At 37.6% G+C, this 17,464-nt stretch overlaps 2 protein-coding genes across 8 annotated transcripts in view; one reads left to right on the forward strand and one right to left on the reverse strand.

Annotated features, from left to right (window-relative positions):
- The window catches only part of LOC306851549 (suppressor of tumorigenicity 14 protein homolog), a 41,447-nt gene extending 29,176 nt beyond the window's left edge, over positions 1-12,271 (reverse strand). The window contains exon 1 of one of the 4 annotated variants that reach the window (XM_079387857.1): positions 12,062-12,271. In XM_079387857.1, coding sequence (XP_079243983.1) covers positions 12,062-12,085 — 24 coding nt within the window. In that variant the 5' untranslated portion in view covers positions 12,086-12,271. Of the gene's footprint in view, positions 1-9,827; positions 9,951-11,614; positions 11,689-12,061 lie in introns of those variants that run through there. The other 3 variants (XM_079387860.1, XM_079387859.1, XM_079387858.1) reach the window with 3 other exon arrangements.
- Positions 12,272-13,038: 767 nt separating this feature from the next.
- aplp1 (amyloid beta (A4) precursor-like protein 1) overlaps positions 13,039-17,464 on the forward strand; it is a 56,256-nt gene continuing 51,830 nt past the window's right edge. For all 4 annotated transcript variants that reach the window (XM_079387865.1, XM_079387867.1, XM_079387864.1 and 1 more), the window contains exon 1: positions 13,039-13,392. In XM_079387865.1, the coding sequence (XP_079243991.1) occupies positions 13,330-13,392 (63 nt within the window). In that variant the 5' untranslated portion in view covers positions 13,039-13,329. The remainder of the gene's footprint in view (positions 13,393-17,464) is intronic.

Consider the following 17,464-nt stretch of genomic DNA (forward strand, 5'->3'; position numbering starts at 1 on the left):
GGCCTCCGCATCGCCAGTTCTTCGGTTGGGCCTTCTCAAGATGAGACCCCTTCAGTACTGGCTGAAACCTCTAATTCCGCCTCATGCGTGGCGTCATGGACGCATTCGTGTCAGGGTGAACCGGGCCTGCGTGTCAGCCCTGGTCCCCTGGAGGAACCTACGATGGTTCGAACAAGGCGTGACAATGGGTTTGGTTTACAGAAGGAAGGTTGTTACAACAGATGCTTCCTACACAGGTTGTGGAGCTCTGTGCAATGGCAAACTGACCTTCGGCTCCTGGACGAACGCAGAAGGACAAATGCACATCAACTGCCTCGAAATGGAAGCAGTATGTTGAGCTCTTCAGTTCGTCCTGCCAGTCCTGAAAGGTCACCACGTGCTAGTCCGCTCGGACAGCATGACGGTGGTGTCGTACATAAATCGCCAGGGTGGGCTCACCTCGAAACGCCTTTTCGAGATGGCAGAGTGCCTCTTACTATGGGCACATCTCAACTTGCGTTCACTGAGAGCAGCTCAAGTGCCCGGCATTCTGAACCAAGGAGCAGACATGCTCTCTCGGAACAATGTCCCCTCAGAGGAGTGAATGCTCCACCCACAGACGGTTCAAGAAATTTGGTGAATCTTTGGCAGGGCAGAGGTCGACCTCTTCGCCTCCAAAGACAACTCTCACTGCCAGATTTATTTTTCGAAGAGCGAGGACGCGTTGGCCCACGAATGGCCCAACCTCCTTCTTTACGCTTTTCCCCCAATCGCTCCGATTCCTCAGGTAATCAGGCGGATCAGGCAATGCAAGCACAAGGTGCTTCTATTGGCCCCACTCTGGAAGAACCAGCTTTGGATCCTGGAGTTATCGCAGCTGCTAATAGCGGCTCCGTGGCCTATTCCCCTGAGGCGAGACCTCCTCTCCCAGGCGAACAGAACGATCTGGCACCCCCAGCTCAAACTGTGGGACCTGCATCTATGGGCACTCGATGGGACTCTGTAGATCTCCCCGAGAATGTCCTGAACACCATTGAACAGGCTAGAGCCCCGTCTACGAGACGCCTCTACGCCTCTAAATGGTTTTCTCCGCCTGGTGTCAAGCCCGCGGTAAAGACCCGACAACATGTGACATATCAGTGATATTGTCATATCTACAGGAGCTGTTGGATAAGGGCCGCGCCCCTTCCACGCTCAAAGTCTACGTGGCAGCTATAGCAGCTTCTCACGCTCCTATAGCCGGACAGTCGGTGGGCCGGAACAACCTGGTTGTCCGTTTTCTGAGGGGATCTCGGAGGCTCAATCCGCCCGACCCCTCACAGTCCCTGCATGGGACCTGCCCACAGTCCTGAGAGCCCTTAAGGGCCCTCCTTTTGAGCCACTACAATCTGCAAGCTTAAAAACACTGTCGTTCAAAACCGCTCTGCTACTAGCGCTAGCATCGGTAAAGCGAGTAGGTGACTTGCAGGCTCTCTCTGTAAACCCTGCCTGTCTTGAGTTTGGGCCTAACGACTGAGGTCGTCCTAAAACCAAAACACGGCTATGTCCCTAAGACGCTCTACACTCCGTTTAGAGCCCAGGTTATTACGCTCTCTGCGCTCCCCTCTTCTGAGGAGGACCAAGAGCTCAACCTTCTCTGCCCAGTCAGGGCATTGAGAATGTACAACAACTCTTTGTCTGCATTGGCGGCCGCACCAAGGGGTCTCCGGTCACAAAGCACAGAATATCTCGATGGTTAGTTGACGCTATCGCACTAGCATACTCCTCCCTGGGCCTCCAGAGCCCCATTGGAGTGAGCGCTCATTCCACGAGAGGCGTGGGCTCTTCTTGGGCGTGGTCTAGTGGTGTGTCTATGGCAGACATTTGTGCGGCGGCCGGCTGGGCCTCGCCGTCCACATTTGCCAGGTTCTATAGATTGGATGTCCCGGCCTTACAGGCTAGGTTTCTCTCTGCTTAGATGGCACACACCTGTCTTAAAGCGGTCCCCTCAGGCATTGCCTGATTCTCCAAGAACGCTCTTGGCCCCATTCCTGGTGCTGAGGCTGTACTTATGACCGTTGAAACGATTTCTAGGCTGGACTGACCTCTGAAGAGTTCGGTCCTCATGCCTCCTGCAGGATGCTTCCTGCTCATAATTGGTCCCTCTGAGCCTTACTGCTCAAGGCCAGTTTTATGGTTGTCGTTTCTCTTCATGGCATGGCGGGATTGTATTTGTTCCCCATAGCGTCTAGCGACGCAGTACGAGTGTAGTATCGACAGGGAACGTACTCGGTTACTAACGTAACCTCGGTTCCCTTAGATATGGGAACGAGTACTGCGTACTATGCCATGCCATGCAGCTGCACGACTCAGGTCGTCGCTTCAGTCAAATTGGCCTGTTTTCCTATGGCGAAGCGCCTGCTTATATAGCCAGATGACCCCGCCCCTTCTGGCGGGCTCTGGCTTGCTTTGCCGCCATAGGCTCGTGCAGTACCACTGACGAGCCATTGGTTCGTTTTTTATTACTGCACGAACCAATGGCCGTGCAGTCACACTGCGTGATTGAAAAAGTCTTCAGTCCTCGGAGAAAAAGGAGTTTTTCCCCATAGCGTCTAGCGACGCAGTACTCGTTCCCGTATCTAAGGGAACCGAGGTTACGTTAGTAACAGAGTACGTTTCTTTGACAAGCAAATTCTTTAAAATGTCTCTTTTGTGTTCTTAACTTCTGCTATACAAAACAAAACCAGTGCACTATAAATAAGAATACTTGTTAGCTGCTTCAGTTCGAGAACATGTAGGCACTAATACATTAAACGACTTTAAATGTTAATATGAACCAACACACTTGAGAGAAATATTAATGAAAGTAGCCTCTGGATACGCAGTATCTGTGAGAATATTTAACGCAAACTAGCCACTAATGAAAACTATATTTCAGTACCACTTATTTTTATTTTATCCCACACCATTTAGGCTTTAACTTGTTGCAAATTATGCATGAGCAGGCACATTATGTGTCCTATCCACCATACCCAATTCCCAAACTTCACAAGAAATGTTGAAAGACAAAGATAAACCAAAAACAGATATACAGCTAAGCTTCTCATATGTGACTACAAGTCTCAACAATACTATATGTGAAATAAAGCTCATATAAACATTGACATGCACTGCAGCACGTTGAACCAACACATGTTGAGACTGGTTTCAGTGGCCTGATATTGCAGCATCAAAACTGGTCAGGCCTGTTTCTGTGACCTTACACACACAGAGACAGTTATATGACATATTGCCAAGTTATCCAGCATAGTATTCAATTGTTTGCACGCCTATCTTTAAAGTGCAGGTGTGCAAGTTAATTTGTCTAAAAGTGATTGTATGAACACCCTGAAAATCCTAGAAGGAAATCTTTGCTTGCTTGTTATGAAGGAAGGTAAATTTGTGTTATAGTTTGTAGCCCAAAGGTTAAAAATGTGGGACAAAAATTGGAACAAAAGGTTCTTTAGAGTGGAATAGGCCATTAAGGGGAAAAAAAGAAGGTTCTTTTAAGAACTGATCGCTGAAAAGGTCTTCCAGGAACCCAAAATGGTTCTCCTAATTGCTACAAAAACCCCCTTTTGGAAACTTTATTTTTAAGAGTGTCACATCCATGGAATCTTTACATTCCACAAAAGGTTATTTATAGTGGGAAAAAGAAAGAAAAAATTTTCTTCAGACTAATATATATATATATATATAGGCCAGTATTTAATTGTGCATGCTCATTTGTCTTGTTTTGACATTTTTAACAAAAGTTAATATTTTAAACATTTATTAATTTAATAATGCTTTAAATGCAAACTACTTTAGTAAATCTTTAAATGAACATCCATTTATAATTACTGTACATTACACAATGTCGTGATGCCTAATTTAATTTGCCATATATTTATTTATTTATTTATAGAGAACAGGAGATAGATTGCAGAAGTTGCTTGAATGTGTGTGCAAAAGAGCAAAAATAAAAAATAAAGGAAAAAAAGTCAAAATCACTATTTCAGAGGTCTGTGTTTGAGAAAGGTTCAGTTTACTGCTTGATTTTGCAAGATGCGGTTAGGGTACTGCTGTGAGATATTTGGATGGATTGCAGAATCCCCAAAGGAAGCAAAGGTACTAAATAACAGGACTGACAGACATCCACAGTCAGGCATTTAAGGAACCAATATGCCTCTTCTCTCATTTCCTCCTTTCTTTACACTGTTGTCTCCACACAAAAAAAAACCTTCTAATTGTCCATAAATCAGCAGTTTCCCACCGCAGCGGTATCATACTGAAGCTAAACTGGGAATGTGCAATGGTACAGTGCACGTTTTGAACGAAAAGCACATGCACACACAATAAAGAAAGGGTTTGCAATTAAAAAGTGGTTAGGAATCATCGTCTACACCCTGGGAGAAGAGGAATCAGAAGATCATTAGGGAGCTAGAATCACATTGGTATTAAATCAATTTGTCAGACGTGCAAACCCCCCTTTTAAGATCCGGGCCCGATTACAACAGCGAGCAAGATAACTCATCGCAATTAAAGTCATTCTTACTGTAGGCCGCCTGGCACTCAAGCTGCCTAAATTGGAATTTTTTAATAGCCATCATGGCATAAGATTAAGAGAATCATCGGGGAACGTGGGTCACTTGCTGCTGTGGGCTTCTGTTATCAGTCATCCCGATCACAGCCTAATAACAGCATCACATGGTGTGATTCTACCCATAACCCTCTGCAAAACACCGTACTGAAGACATATCACTCTCAGTAAGGGCCATCAGCAAAACAGTAGTGTCTATTTTTCACTTTTATCAGCCAGGGTAGACAAATTTAATTAGATGCCCCTCCACAGGTGTAATCCGAATAAAGTCGGTGCGTGTTCTTTCGCTGAACTGAGGATTGCTTAGAAAATGGAGCGATAACACTGTAATTAAAGATTAAGGTGGATGAATCTTTTCAATGGAAAAAACAAAAGAAAACTACTTTGTGTGAAAGCAAAATAAAGGCTCCCCATTCACTTCCAGTTATTTTACCTTTACAAAGCAGCCCATTATGCTGTATTTGTTGTCATATTATTTTAATATATTATCATAATCATAAAAACACGGGTTTGTAGCACAAACAGTTTTACCTTTTCCTGCACTTTATTCTTCTCATTATTTACCTATAGCTGAATCAGGCATCTCGCACTAAAAAATAGGTGGATAAAGACGGATCCACTGTTCCCATACTGTTTGACCTATAAACTAACAAGAAATATTGTTTCTAATAGATATTTAATATTATATTTCCCATGGTCTTCCAATAAATGTTATTAAAAAGCTGAGCTGCTTCTTAAGTTGTCCCCTAGGGAAACATAAATGAGACAGAGGTAAAATTAATACTGCTAATTATATTTCAAGATGTCTTCTACCAACAGAAATTAGATGAAAACGTCTATACCATAGGGGCGACAGAAATATAAGATATATGAAAAACTGTCCCAGTGACAACTTACTCTAAATAAGAATTAAGTGATTAAGTGTAGAACTGATGCAATCAATGGGGAAGCTGTGAACCAATTACAGGTCAAATTAAAATATCAACAAAAATGATAGAAAACTACTAATGCACAAACTTTTGTTAATATTCAGCATATTTAAATACAGTTAAGTAATTACTAAACAATAATATTATTTAAAGTACTATCACAGCTTATCCTAAAACATCTGACACAACATCCCACATCTACCATTTTAGGAACAATGTTTCATTTAATAATTCATGTTTTAGTCAAACATGATTCTACATACAATTTAAAATCATTTACTTTGACCCACACACAAAACAAATTGTATTATTAAAATCAAAGCAAATATAAAGAATGTGCTTTTGAAAGAATATTAGTTTTGAAAAAAAGGGGGGAAAAAAAAGTGACCAAATCATATAATACAATCACATCAGGCTAGAATCAGCAGTATCCTGCAGTGTGGATTTCCCACAGGAGAGGGTGTTCACAGCCATAAGGACCGATTTGCTAACCTGTCATGTCTTTTTAAGGAGTGGTGTTCTAGAACTAAGAGATATGACCCTTGTGTTAAACTATTTCTGCTTATCACATCAAAAATAATCAATGGCATGCATAATCAAACATGTTCCACAAGCTTGAAGAAAAAAGGAAGGACCAAAACAGAAGAAACTGATATTTTTAACATCTAAAAATGTTTTAGTTACTGCTACCCACAGATAAGGCCATGTATAAGATATAAAATTCTTCATGTTACATCACATGCTGTTGACTCAACTCATCGTTGTATTTGACTTTAATCTTGCTCTGCAACATATTGGCACTGTTTGCATTTGTTCTGTTTTATTTCTGTTCTTCTAGGAACTAAAAGTTTAGTCTTTGTACTTCTAGCCTCAGCTACCTGCATAAAATGTTAATGAATCACTGTTGTGCAGCCAAACTGACAGCTGAAATAGTGGTCAGAACCTGCTAATCATAAGCATGATTTGACATTTACACAGGTGAAGCTAACAAATTCATACTGAAGCAAAATCAGCATGATTAAGAAAATGTTTTTAGCTTAACTAAAGTATAGGACGGCACCAATATTCAAATTCTGGCAGATACAATGAGCCATTTGTTTTATGTTATGGAAGATAACTAATGAATGGCAGAAAACAAAACAGTATACAATTCATCTGAATAAATTACAAATGAATGTAGAGGCATCATAACATTATAATGTACAATATAAAAAAGGATATTCATACATTTTTAAAGATTAGGCTATTTTTAAGTGTTATTAAATTGTTAGTTGTTTTAAAGATTAACTGAGTGTTACATGGCAACAAAGGTCAAGTAAAAACAGTGCAAATGAGCACAGATTTCAAAATTGGTTGATATATATTCAATATTGACTGTTAAAAAAAATTAATGACTATATTTGGTAAATTTACACGTGTAAATACATGGCTGTGTTGCAAAAATTTAACACACTACGACAGGCTCATGCCAAAATTATGTAAGATCATGAATGGAGACAATAATTGGAGAGAATGCAAGAAAGCAGTTTTACTATTTTCATGCATTCTTCTGATACAGTCTGTAAACCCAAGCAGACCACATTTCTGCTGGAGTCCAGCTGTCTAGTGCTTCTGACATGGAGCTGGTCCAGAGGTCAGTAATCACTGACTGGTCAGTCAGCTGAAAAAGACAGTTCAGGACACTCAGGAGCCTCCAAACAACATAAGAGCAATTAAACATTTAAAAAATGAATCCCCCTAAGACAAAACAGAATATTTAAAGATATGTTCAGGCAATTAAAAGCTGGCTCCCGAGAAAGGATGGTTGAGAAAATTATTATTCAGTTGATTTGTTTGTCCTTCATGCAGCAGATAATTGTACTACATTAGGGGCTTTGAGGCGTATTATGAAACACATAGCAGAAAACTACTAGGAAATGTCGAGTTTTTGACAACTTATGTGAAGTGTTTCAAAAATAAACTCATCCTAGACAGGAAAAACAAAGGTTTTTGTCAAATTGTTGGAATTAAAATATTATAGCACTACATTGAGGAATTAATTGTGGACCAAAACTCAGGCCACGTAATGAAAATCTTTCAACAGTCACAAAGTAAATGATTCATTAAGTTGCATTGGTTGTTAATTAATAAAGCAAGCTTACTGAGAGCAGAAAACAGTAACTTCATGTATCAAGATTTCTGTGTGTGTGTTCACTACTGTGTGTACACTTGGATGGGTTAAATGCAGAGCACAAATTCAGAGTATGGGTCACTGTACTTGGCCACACACCACTTCCCTTTCACCTTTCTTCTAATATACCAGTCATGTAAGCGTTTGTATCCTGAATGATCTGGACTTTCCTCTGAGGCAACCAATCATCATTTTTGAGAGGCAAGAGGTTTTTAGGACTGAAAATAATATATACTTGAAAGGGCTGAAAAAAATGAAAAATAAATAAAAAAATTGTTTTTCTTTTTCAAGTTTCAAGTCTGCTTTGTCAATTCTTCCACATGAAGACATTCAAAATGTTTGAATCTGCAGATTTGTTATATCAACAACAACAAATAAGATCCACTGGGTTGAAACTAGCCCAACTTGAGCCGTTTTGAGTTGTTGCAATCCACTGAAACCTAGCATAATAGTTAGATTTATGCTAGTTCATTTTACAGGAATACTAGCATATTTCTACCAAATTATTTTGAACTAAATTTGAAACAGGGTAGCAGCAGCCTTGTCTGATATGACGTGGACTGACCCAGTTCACAGAAATAGTCTCTCAATTCATGAGGCCATAAAAACGGCATACATAGTAATTATAAAGGAATTAGAATTTTTTTTTTAAATACATCCCACTCAACTCTTTCTCCAAAACATGTAGCATCACATAAACATCAAAACACCTTTAGTACCAAAATAGCTTTAGGGGTAGTGTGAAATGGTATTACATATAAGACCATGTATTAAAAAGGTGTGCATGAGGTCATGTTTAAGTCTTGTTGTAGCATTTCTAATGAATAAGGTGTACCATCACAAAAGTCCCATTCAATAAACCACAAACAAAATGTCTTTCCAGTTAGGTTACTAATGAAACAAAGTGCTAGACACACTAGGCCTATAACCTCAAGTTAACAAATTAATTTATTTAAAAAAACATTTATTTAAACGTCAATCCAATAATGACAAAAAAGCACCATAAAAGTCCATATGACTTTGAATTGTGCTATATTACAAATCTTCTGAAGACAAGCAATAGTTTTGTGTAAGAAACAGATGGAAAATTTAATTCACTGCAATTTCTCCTCTTTGTTGTATGTCTCATTTCATTCACATTTTCATTCAATACAAAAAAAAAAAAAGATGCATCAGTGTAGAGGAAAACGTTAAATTTGAGGGTTATGGTGAAAAGAAGACATTCTCGGTTTTTGGGTACTGCAAATAAAAGACTGTACATTTGTATATAGTAAATATTTAAATATTGCATACACCCATATTGCATGAAATTTTGTGAACTTCAGGGATGCAATAGCATATAGATATTCTTAAAGCTAACAAAGTCACAAAACTTCACAACTTTGATTTCAACGGGTCAGTACGTACCCAACATCTGCAACACAAACCTAACAAAAACAGAACGATTCATGTACATCACAATTCCTGGAACTCACAATAAACAAGGGAGTGAACCATATTTTAGCTTAAAACTATTTATGCATCTAATGCTTATGCTGATAACAGGTGTGCATTCATGTCTGAACATCACCTAAAACCACTGATTTCAGCCTGTGCAGCAAATTGGAGGAAACGCCATCCATTTTGCAATGAATTTCTATTCTTTTCATCTGTTTTTCTCAAAAAGAATAAGATAGTCACATGTCTAGAGTGGCTGTGAATAGTTGAGAATGTACCAAACAACACCGTCTGCCTCAGTATCATCAGTCCACATCACAGCAAACAAACTAATTACATTCAACCTAAGTGAATGGCACTGAAGATTAGTCACAAAAGGAAGAAAAAATTTGCTGTATTAATCTAAGATGTTAAAGAGAAAGTAGACAAAGACTCAAAGTTTTTCAATAGCGGCGTCTCAAACAACTGCATTTCTAAATGCTAAAATACTAATCTTCAAGGTATGGTTAATAAATGGGCTTCTGCACTTACAAAATATACCAAAATCCAATGATAACGGTAGAATACCACACATATTTACAAAGCATTTTCTAGAAAAATTTTGTTCTTGTCTAAAAAGTACGAAAGTATGGCTTGGTATTTTAGAGTTATTTTAAAAAATAACTAAGGCATGCAATTATTAAATAAAATACTTTTTTTCTATAAAACCTACCGTTATATAAATAAGCTTGTCTGGAGGAGCCTGAAAACAATACAAAATGCATTCGTTGTACTCCTGGAGTTTTTAAGGATTCGGCCTATCAAGTTGAAACAGGCCTGAGGAACAGAAGAGACTGCAAAATACATGGAAATCTAGGTGTGTTTAGCAGGAAACAGAGCCCCATCTGTAAACATTACCTCCCCCTAATGCAGTGAAGGTTTATGTCTGATCATATATGGCGAAGTTATTATCTAAAATTCAGCTCAACAAATTCTGGTAGCTGGTTGCCATTGTTAAACTATACAAAAAGCCAATGCATCTGGTAAAAAAATAGCCAAAGAAACATTTCATACTTATCAGTCTATTTATAGGACACGCACATCCATAATGTCTTAAGTAGTGAAGGCAAGACAAGAACCACAAGGGCTTTATTTGGAATTTGAAAAAAGTGATTCAGAACAAGATGGATTATATGACAATGTTTCAAAACTGGGTTTATCTCTTATTAGTTTTTGCTCCCACGAGCATTGTGTTGCTGTATTTTGTCATCACAGACAAATTGCAGTCTGACAAATTTACAAACTGCGGATGTGGCTTAGACCACGACATTGCACCTTAACTAAAGACAAGGAAGAGGTCATAAAAAGCCAAGCCCAAAGCCACTATGTCTTCATTTACAACTTTAAGACAAGAATATACACTTTACCACAACCACAGAGAAAGACTACATTACAATAGCGCTGTGCTACTATCTCAAATACTTTCCCTTCTGGGGATGTACAGTACCTGTTAGGATTGTCTTACATTACTGTTAATCAACTGGTAGATCATAATGCTAGCAATACTAAAGTCAAGGGATTGATTTCTAGGGAACACAAAAGCTTTTACCCTGAATGCTAAATGCCAATGTCAGGGATTTACACAATAAAGCCTACAGTAACATATTTAGTATCATATTTGATACAATCATCAAAAGCCTTATGTCAACTGATATTTTATACTTTTTTTTTTAAGTGAAAGGAATTTTATTATAATTATAAAAATTCCTGGACACCATCAGGTCACCATTGCTGCAAAATACTAAATGATTTTTATAAAGTAAACATAAATAACTTTAATATTGTTAATTATATTTCACGGTGAACATTTACTAGACTGAATCAACTTTTTACTTCATTATCCATACATCACGTTTTGAAAAAAATCTTGTTCAAATCTAAGAATAATATACGAAACATTTATTTGTTCATCTCCTAATCATCATTGTATTGCACTGCATTATATGTTTGCCCCCACAATAAAAACTACAAAACTTAGATAATAAATCTAAGCATTTAAATATACTTTTTACTGGGAAATATAGCGTGACAACGGATATTTACCGTATATGCATTTATACAAGTAGTCTGCTATATTTGTTTTATAAAGATGCCAGTCATTTACATCACAAGTAATCAAAATTTCATCTTACTTCTTTGCCATTTAAATGACAACAATTATATTTTGCTTATTTAATGTACTATATGAACCATAAAATACTGATGCATCATGTATGACACAAACATATCACACATATGCAAACAATTTAAAGTTTAATCAAAAAATATGTCAGGGTTAACAGGGTTAGTACCTGACTGACTAACTAACTATTTATGTCTACCTGGTTTAGGTAGAAGCACTTGTTTGAAGGTTAATTCAGTCTTCCACTAAAACTGACACAGACAAACACTAAAATTAGCTTCTTCACATCATATAAAACTAACATTTCACTCTATTCAATGGCGTTTCTGGACACTAACCTTTCGTCGGAGTTAGGAAATCTTCTAACGTGAACGTTTCAATGAACAACTCTTTCTCGTTCACCTCTTGAACTGAAATAGCTCATGATTCAAGTTTCTGTACTCTTGAGGATAGCCTATAACCCGAGGAGAGGATCACCTGACGATTCTCTTTTTGTGAATGTATTCAAACGAGCCACTGAGCTGAATCAAAAGAACAGGTGTCAATGTCAAAAAAGAAATCAAATAAAAATGGGCTGAGATGCAACGCCACACATCATCTCTGTGATACGAGTTTAAATTCACATTCAGGTTGTGTGGTCAATTTTTAACACGGAAAGTTATCCTGAGGGATAGCCTACAAGTGGTTTGAACTGGATAAATGTACCCGGCTGAACAATAAAGTTGACAACAGAGCTGGGGAAATACGCAGAGATTTTTATTTTTAGTTAAAAACAAGACACTTACTTGCTGAAACGCGGCAGAACTCATGTTATTTCAGGAAAGTAGTTTCGCTACCCGACCACTCAATGCAGGCGCTGCTATTTATCTTTTAGGAAGTTTGGATGAAATAGTCCAATTGTTAAAGTTGTTTCTAGGTAGTTCAGTGAATCCCGCGGCGGTCTCTCATCTCGCGCACCTGAGGCCAGTGATGAGTCTAGTTTCTGTTGGTATGACAAGGTAAATACTACTTCCGTCACCAAATACACAGGCGTTTAGTCTAGCAGTAACTGTTAGTTTTTTAATGTTGGTTCTAGTCACCTTGTTCGGAAATGGTCTTCACTCCAAACTAATGTTTTGATATTGCAGTTAGTTAAACAAGAGAACAAAGGCAAGAGGTGTAATTAATACCTGAAGGAACTGTGCTCTCAGGACAAGTGGATGTGTCAGAAATATCGGGCCTGTGCAAGTTGCCAGTGTTTATTATTATTATTATTTTTTTATTAAATTTTTTTTGTGGAAAGTTCAGATGTGTTTAAATGTAATATATATATATATATATATATATATATATATATATATATATATATATATATTGCAGTTGCATGACGTGTTTTATATTTTCGTGTTGATTTTCCTGAACCCCAGAGACATGCCCCATTATTGTCCAAATAATTTTCTAAGGCAATAATAGCCTATTGAAAATGCATTGATCCATTAGACTCCTATTACAAATTACAATCAAAAGTTAGTCTCATTAAAGCTTTCTCCATTATACAGCCGTGAAATCCGTTTATTAATTATTTTATGCGCACGTTGTAAACATGTATCTTGATCTCTCTCTAGCGGCTCAATACTGAAACTACACCATATAAACATATGTGGCTGTAAAATGAATGTAATGTGGGACAACAGCGGCTGTTAAATCTATGAAAATAATAAGCTGTAGGCACCGAGAGGCATTTAGATGAAAAGTATATACTTAAGTATGTATTTCTTCACAGACCTCACCAGCGCTCACAGTGCCTGTCAGTGGATGTCCAGCAGGGGGCGCCGTTCTTCAGCAGATTGACGCTCACCTTCTGCGCAGCCCGAGCGGAGGAGGGTTTGGTTTTACTGATCGGAGCCGCAGCCGAGATCTGCGGACACAGGAGATATCTCCGATCAGACCAGCTCGTATCCCGTAGCAGACCAGTTCATTCCCGTTGGTTTTTCTTTTGGAGATAATACAGTAGTTAAAAACAGACATCCAAAGAAATCAGCAGAGTTCAATACTAAGAAGAGAAGGAAGAAGAATGGGGCAGAAAACGCCATTAATATTGATGACTTTATTGTCTTATTGCGTCTGGAGAGATGAGGTAGGATCCGAATGCGGATGACACATTTATTGTGCTTATTATTTTTATGCACTTGTTTCAGATTAACCTTGGGTACCTTATCATTTCCCCAGACTGTTTTCTATTAGGATTATTTTTGCAGCCAATTAGAATATAAAAAAAAAAGAAAAGAAAAGAAAAAAAAAACTGATGCATACAAATAACATAATTCTGGGGGTCCGATCTGATGCTTATGAGATTTATGATTGTCTATGTTTGTGCGTGTACATGTTTGTGTGTGTGTGTGTGTGTGTGTGTGTGTGTGACTGAGAGAAAGAACCAATTGGGACCTTGGCCTGATAAATGTAAAGATAAATTAGCTGAACTTATTTTTATTTCGTAGGGTGGGGCACAGCTTTTTCATTAGCCTACAGAATGGATGTTTCTTGGTATAACAGTTTGTATCACTGAGTAATCTATTAGATATTTAGTATGTAATACATACTTGCATTGAGGAGGAAATTGCTGTCTTTCATTGATAGTGGACTGCAGATGTCCAATATGAGTTCCCATGCATCTTAGATTGTAAAATAATCTGTTTGATTTTACATTTGTTCTTTCTGGGTGGCAGCTGGACTGGCTTTTTGTCTGAGAAAATGCAATGTATGAGTAAAATGTGAAATTTTTGAGTAGTCTTTAAAATAAAGTAGTTTGAAGCTGGAGAAGACAGATTGTAACAGCAGACACGTTCTCGGCCGTGATGCTTGAATGATGTCTGGAGGGTTGTTGATTCAGTGCTATTAGATATGCTGCAGCCTCTGCGGCCTGCAGTGCTGACGAAGCCTGCTGTACTTCCAGGCCCGAGATGGAAAAATGATGTTACTCAGACATTTTATGCCTGACATCCCACACTTATTTGTTTTTCTGTTGTTTTTTGTTTTTTGCATATTGATAGAGAACTGTTATGGGATGTTGAAGCCTTTTTGAATTTAGAAAGGGTTGGAAATCCTTTCTGAAAAAGAATAATGGGGCAGATTTGTGTATTATATAAAGACTTTATATGATTTAATGCTAGATTTGGCCACATGCAGATGTTGGGGAAATAAAGTGTTGCGCAGGAAGAGGATTGTGTCCGCCTGACAGGATATAAAAGCTGTAAATCCCTTTCAATTTTTGTGAACAAATCAGGGTGCAATCAAGAGAACACAAATCTGTCAATCCCTCACCGCATCCAGGGATTTTTATTGACACTATTTTGGGGGTTAAAAAATGTTTTAGACTGCGACAACGGTATCGATTTAGAAAAAGAACTATTTTTAGCATTTGTCTTCAGCTGGAAACAAACTGTTTCACTAACGTTAATGCAGTTAACACAAAATAATCTACATGGTCTACAAAAATAGTCTACACAAACCAATAGATTTTTAACATTTGTATATGATCATAGGTATATTATAGGTATAATAACATGTATATGATTAATAATATTTATATATTATTTATTATTTATATGTTGTATAATTTTTCATTGTTATTTTACATACAATTGTTAAAAAATATATAAATATACAATATTTTATATATTATTTATTATTTAATATATATAATGTAATCTTATGCATATAATCTTTAACAATTATAACATCAATGTGTTTTGAGCTAACAATGATAGAGTATATAAATGAAGAAAAAAATGTAGAAATAAATTGTGTGTTTGTGTGATTATAAACAAGATTAATAAATGCTGTAAAAATATTAATAATTACATTCACTATATATGTTAACACAACCGTAGTGTAAAGCTTACCTTAAATAAATAATAACAATTTGTAAGAAAATGCAGGTTTCTGTTAATTTGTTAATTCAGTCATAAAAAATAAACCTATGGTGTACTGACTTTATTTTTTTACTATTTTTTTTTATTTTTTTTTTGTCAATCACCCAATTTTAAGCATTTTTTTGCCATTGATGTGCATGCTTTGGTTCCGTCTTTACTTAATTCAATCGTGAAAATGGGTAATCAATGACCAATAATCAATCAGCTCTGAAACTGCTCTGCTCTTGATATTAATCCCCTTTATGAAGTCGCATCCCAGAATGCAGTCAGTTTAATTGAGGTCAGTGGTATTCCATCTTAACCTAACCTATAATAAATCTGCAAATGTCTTTACGCACTAAAAACCTGATCAAGACATTGTATTAGTACACTCATCTGTTTCTGACGCATTAGAAACTAGTTTGTAACTTCATCAATCTGCTTATTGATGAGTAGCTTGCCTAGAAAACCTGGAAAAGCACATAGGCGGAGGGAGGGAGGAAGAGGGAGGGAGACCTGGCTGACTTCCACTGTCCCCTCTCCTGCTGTCTGAATGCGTCAGCACTCACCTCTAGCTGCTGGTTCACAGATGCTGACGTCGGGCCTCATGGGAAATAGCAGAGTTTTTAGGATGCGTCTAGGAAACCCACTGTCACCTGCAATGTGCAGTGACCCAGTGTGTCCGTACTGTCATGGTAGAGCAGGTTAGATAAGAGAGGTGTGTGATGTCTGGCATGGATAGCTTTTTGGAGTTTATGAGGGGATACCCTTTATTTGTTCATATTTATTGCAGAAGTGCCTTTAGCAATGCCTGTGCACTTATAATAAAATATTAAACAGAAAGGAAATATGATGTTGTATATGTGCAGACTACATATTGTAGAAGGTTTTTTGTGGTCTTAGAAATGAATTTTTCCCTCTCTGACGTTTATTTTTCTTATTCTGAAGTCCAGGTGTGCAGATTAATTTCCTTTAGATTCAGTGTACTTCGTGTTTAAAACAGCAGAATTGATGCTCTGGAATAATTTAATCAAGAGCTATATGAACAAATGTGAACAGTGGATATTTTTTTCAGTTTCTTAAAGGGATAGTTCACCCAAAAATGAAAATTCTGTCATCATTTACTCACCCTCAAGTAGTTCCAAACCTGTATGAATTTCTTTGTTCTGCTGAACACAAAGGAAGATATTTTAAAGAAAGTTTGTAACCAGGCTGTTTTGGGGCACCATTGACTTGTAGGGAAAAAAAATACTATGGTAGTCAATGGTGCCCCAGAACCGCTCTGTTTTCCATATCCTTCAGCAGAACAAAGACTTTCATACAGGTTTGGAACTACTTGAGGGTAAGTAAATGATGACACAATTTTCATTTTTGGGTGAACTATCCCTTTAAGAAATTATATTATGACAAATTTCAGTGTACATCCTTTGAAAACCCATTCTTCAATCCAGTGTGACAATTTCCAAGGAAAGCTTTTACCAACATTTTTACACAGAGATTAATTTTGCTCAAGTTTCATGAATAAGCCTCAGTAATAAGAAGAAAAAATGCTATTATGTTCACACGATAGCATTAGCAACAGTGCTGTAGCAATATTATTTCTTTGATTAACCATGTATCCATTCACAAATAGATTACAAATGTAACTCTATTCAGATACACATGTATGGCAGATGAAAGCTGAAGGGATGTGTGTGAGAGTCTTTAAGGTCACCTTGTGTGAAACAGTGAGCATGATTCCATTTAGAAATAATCTGGATGAGGTGCAAATCCCATCCATTGTTATTCGAAAGTGGGAACGTGCAAAAAGTTGACAGTCATATCCTAAGAGGATTACTATACTTCTTTATTTATTAACCACCAGTGCAGATTGCTTAAATTTATTTGCCATAAACCCATTTTTCATTGTTCAATTATGCTGGACTGGTAAGAGCATTACTGGGATTACCGTTGCTGCCAGTAACTCTGATGTGTTGTACTGTCAATCTTGGCTTCATTGGATTTGTGGTCACGATTGAGGATGCTGGATTCCCCGTTTGGCTCACAATAAAAACCACTTCTTAAAATTTCACCCCCGAATATGTGGTTTCCAAAAAAGCATAATTTTGCTCACTCTACCTTACGATGTAACTCACGTAATCTTCTCTGGGAGTTGTTTCCCTCATGAAAGCGATGTTTAGACTGTTTTGAAGCGGTTGTTTGTTGATGCTAGAAAACACAGATTATTCTCAGGGTTTTTGGAGGGGTTTTCGAGTGCTTCAGTGCTTCGAACTGTGTTTATGCACGGAGGAAACAGCT

This window comes from Barbus barbus (genome assembly GCF_936440315.1).
Source record: "Barbus barbus genome assembly, chromosome: 31".
In the NCBI taxonomy this organism is placed as follows: Eukaryota; Metazoa; Chordata; class Actinopteri; order Cypriniformes; family Cyprinidae; genus Barbus; species Barbus barbus.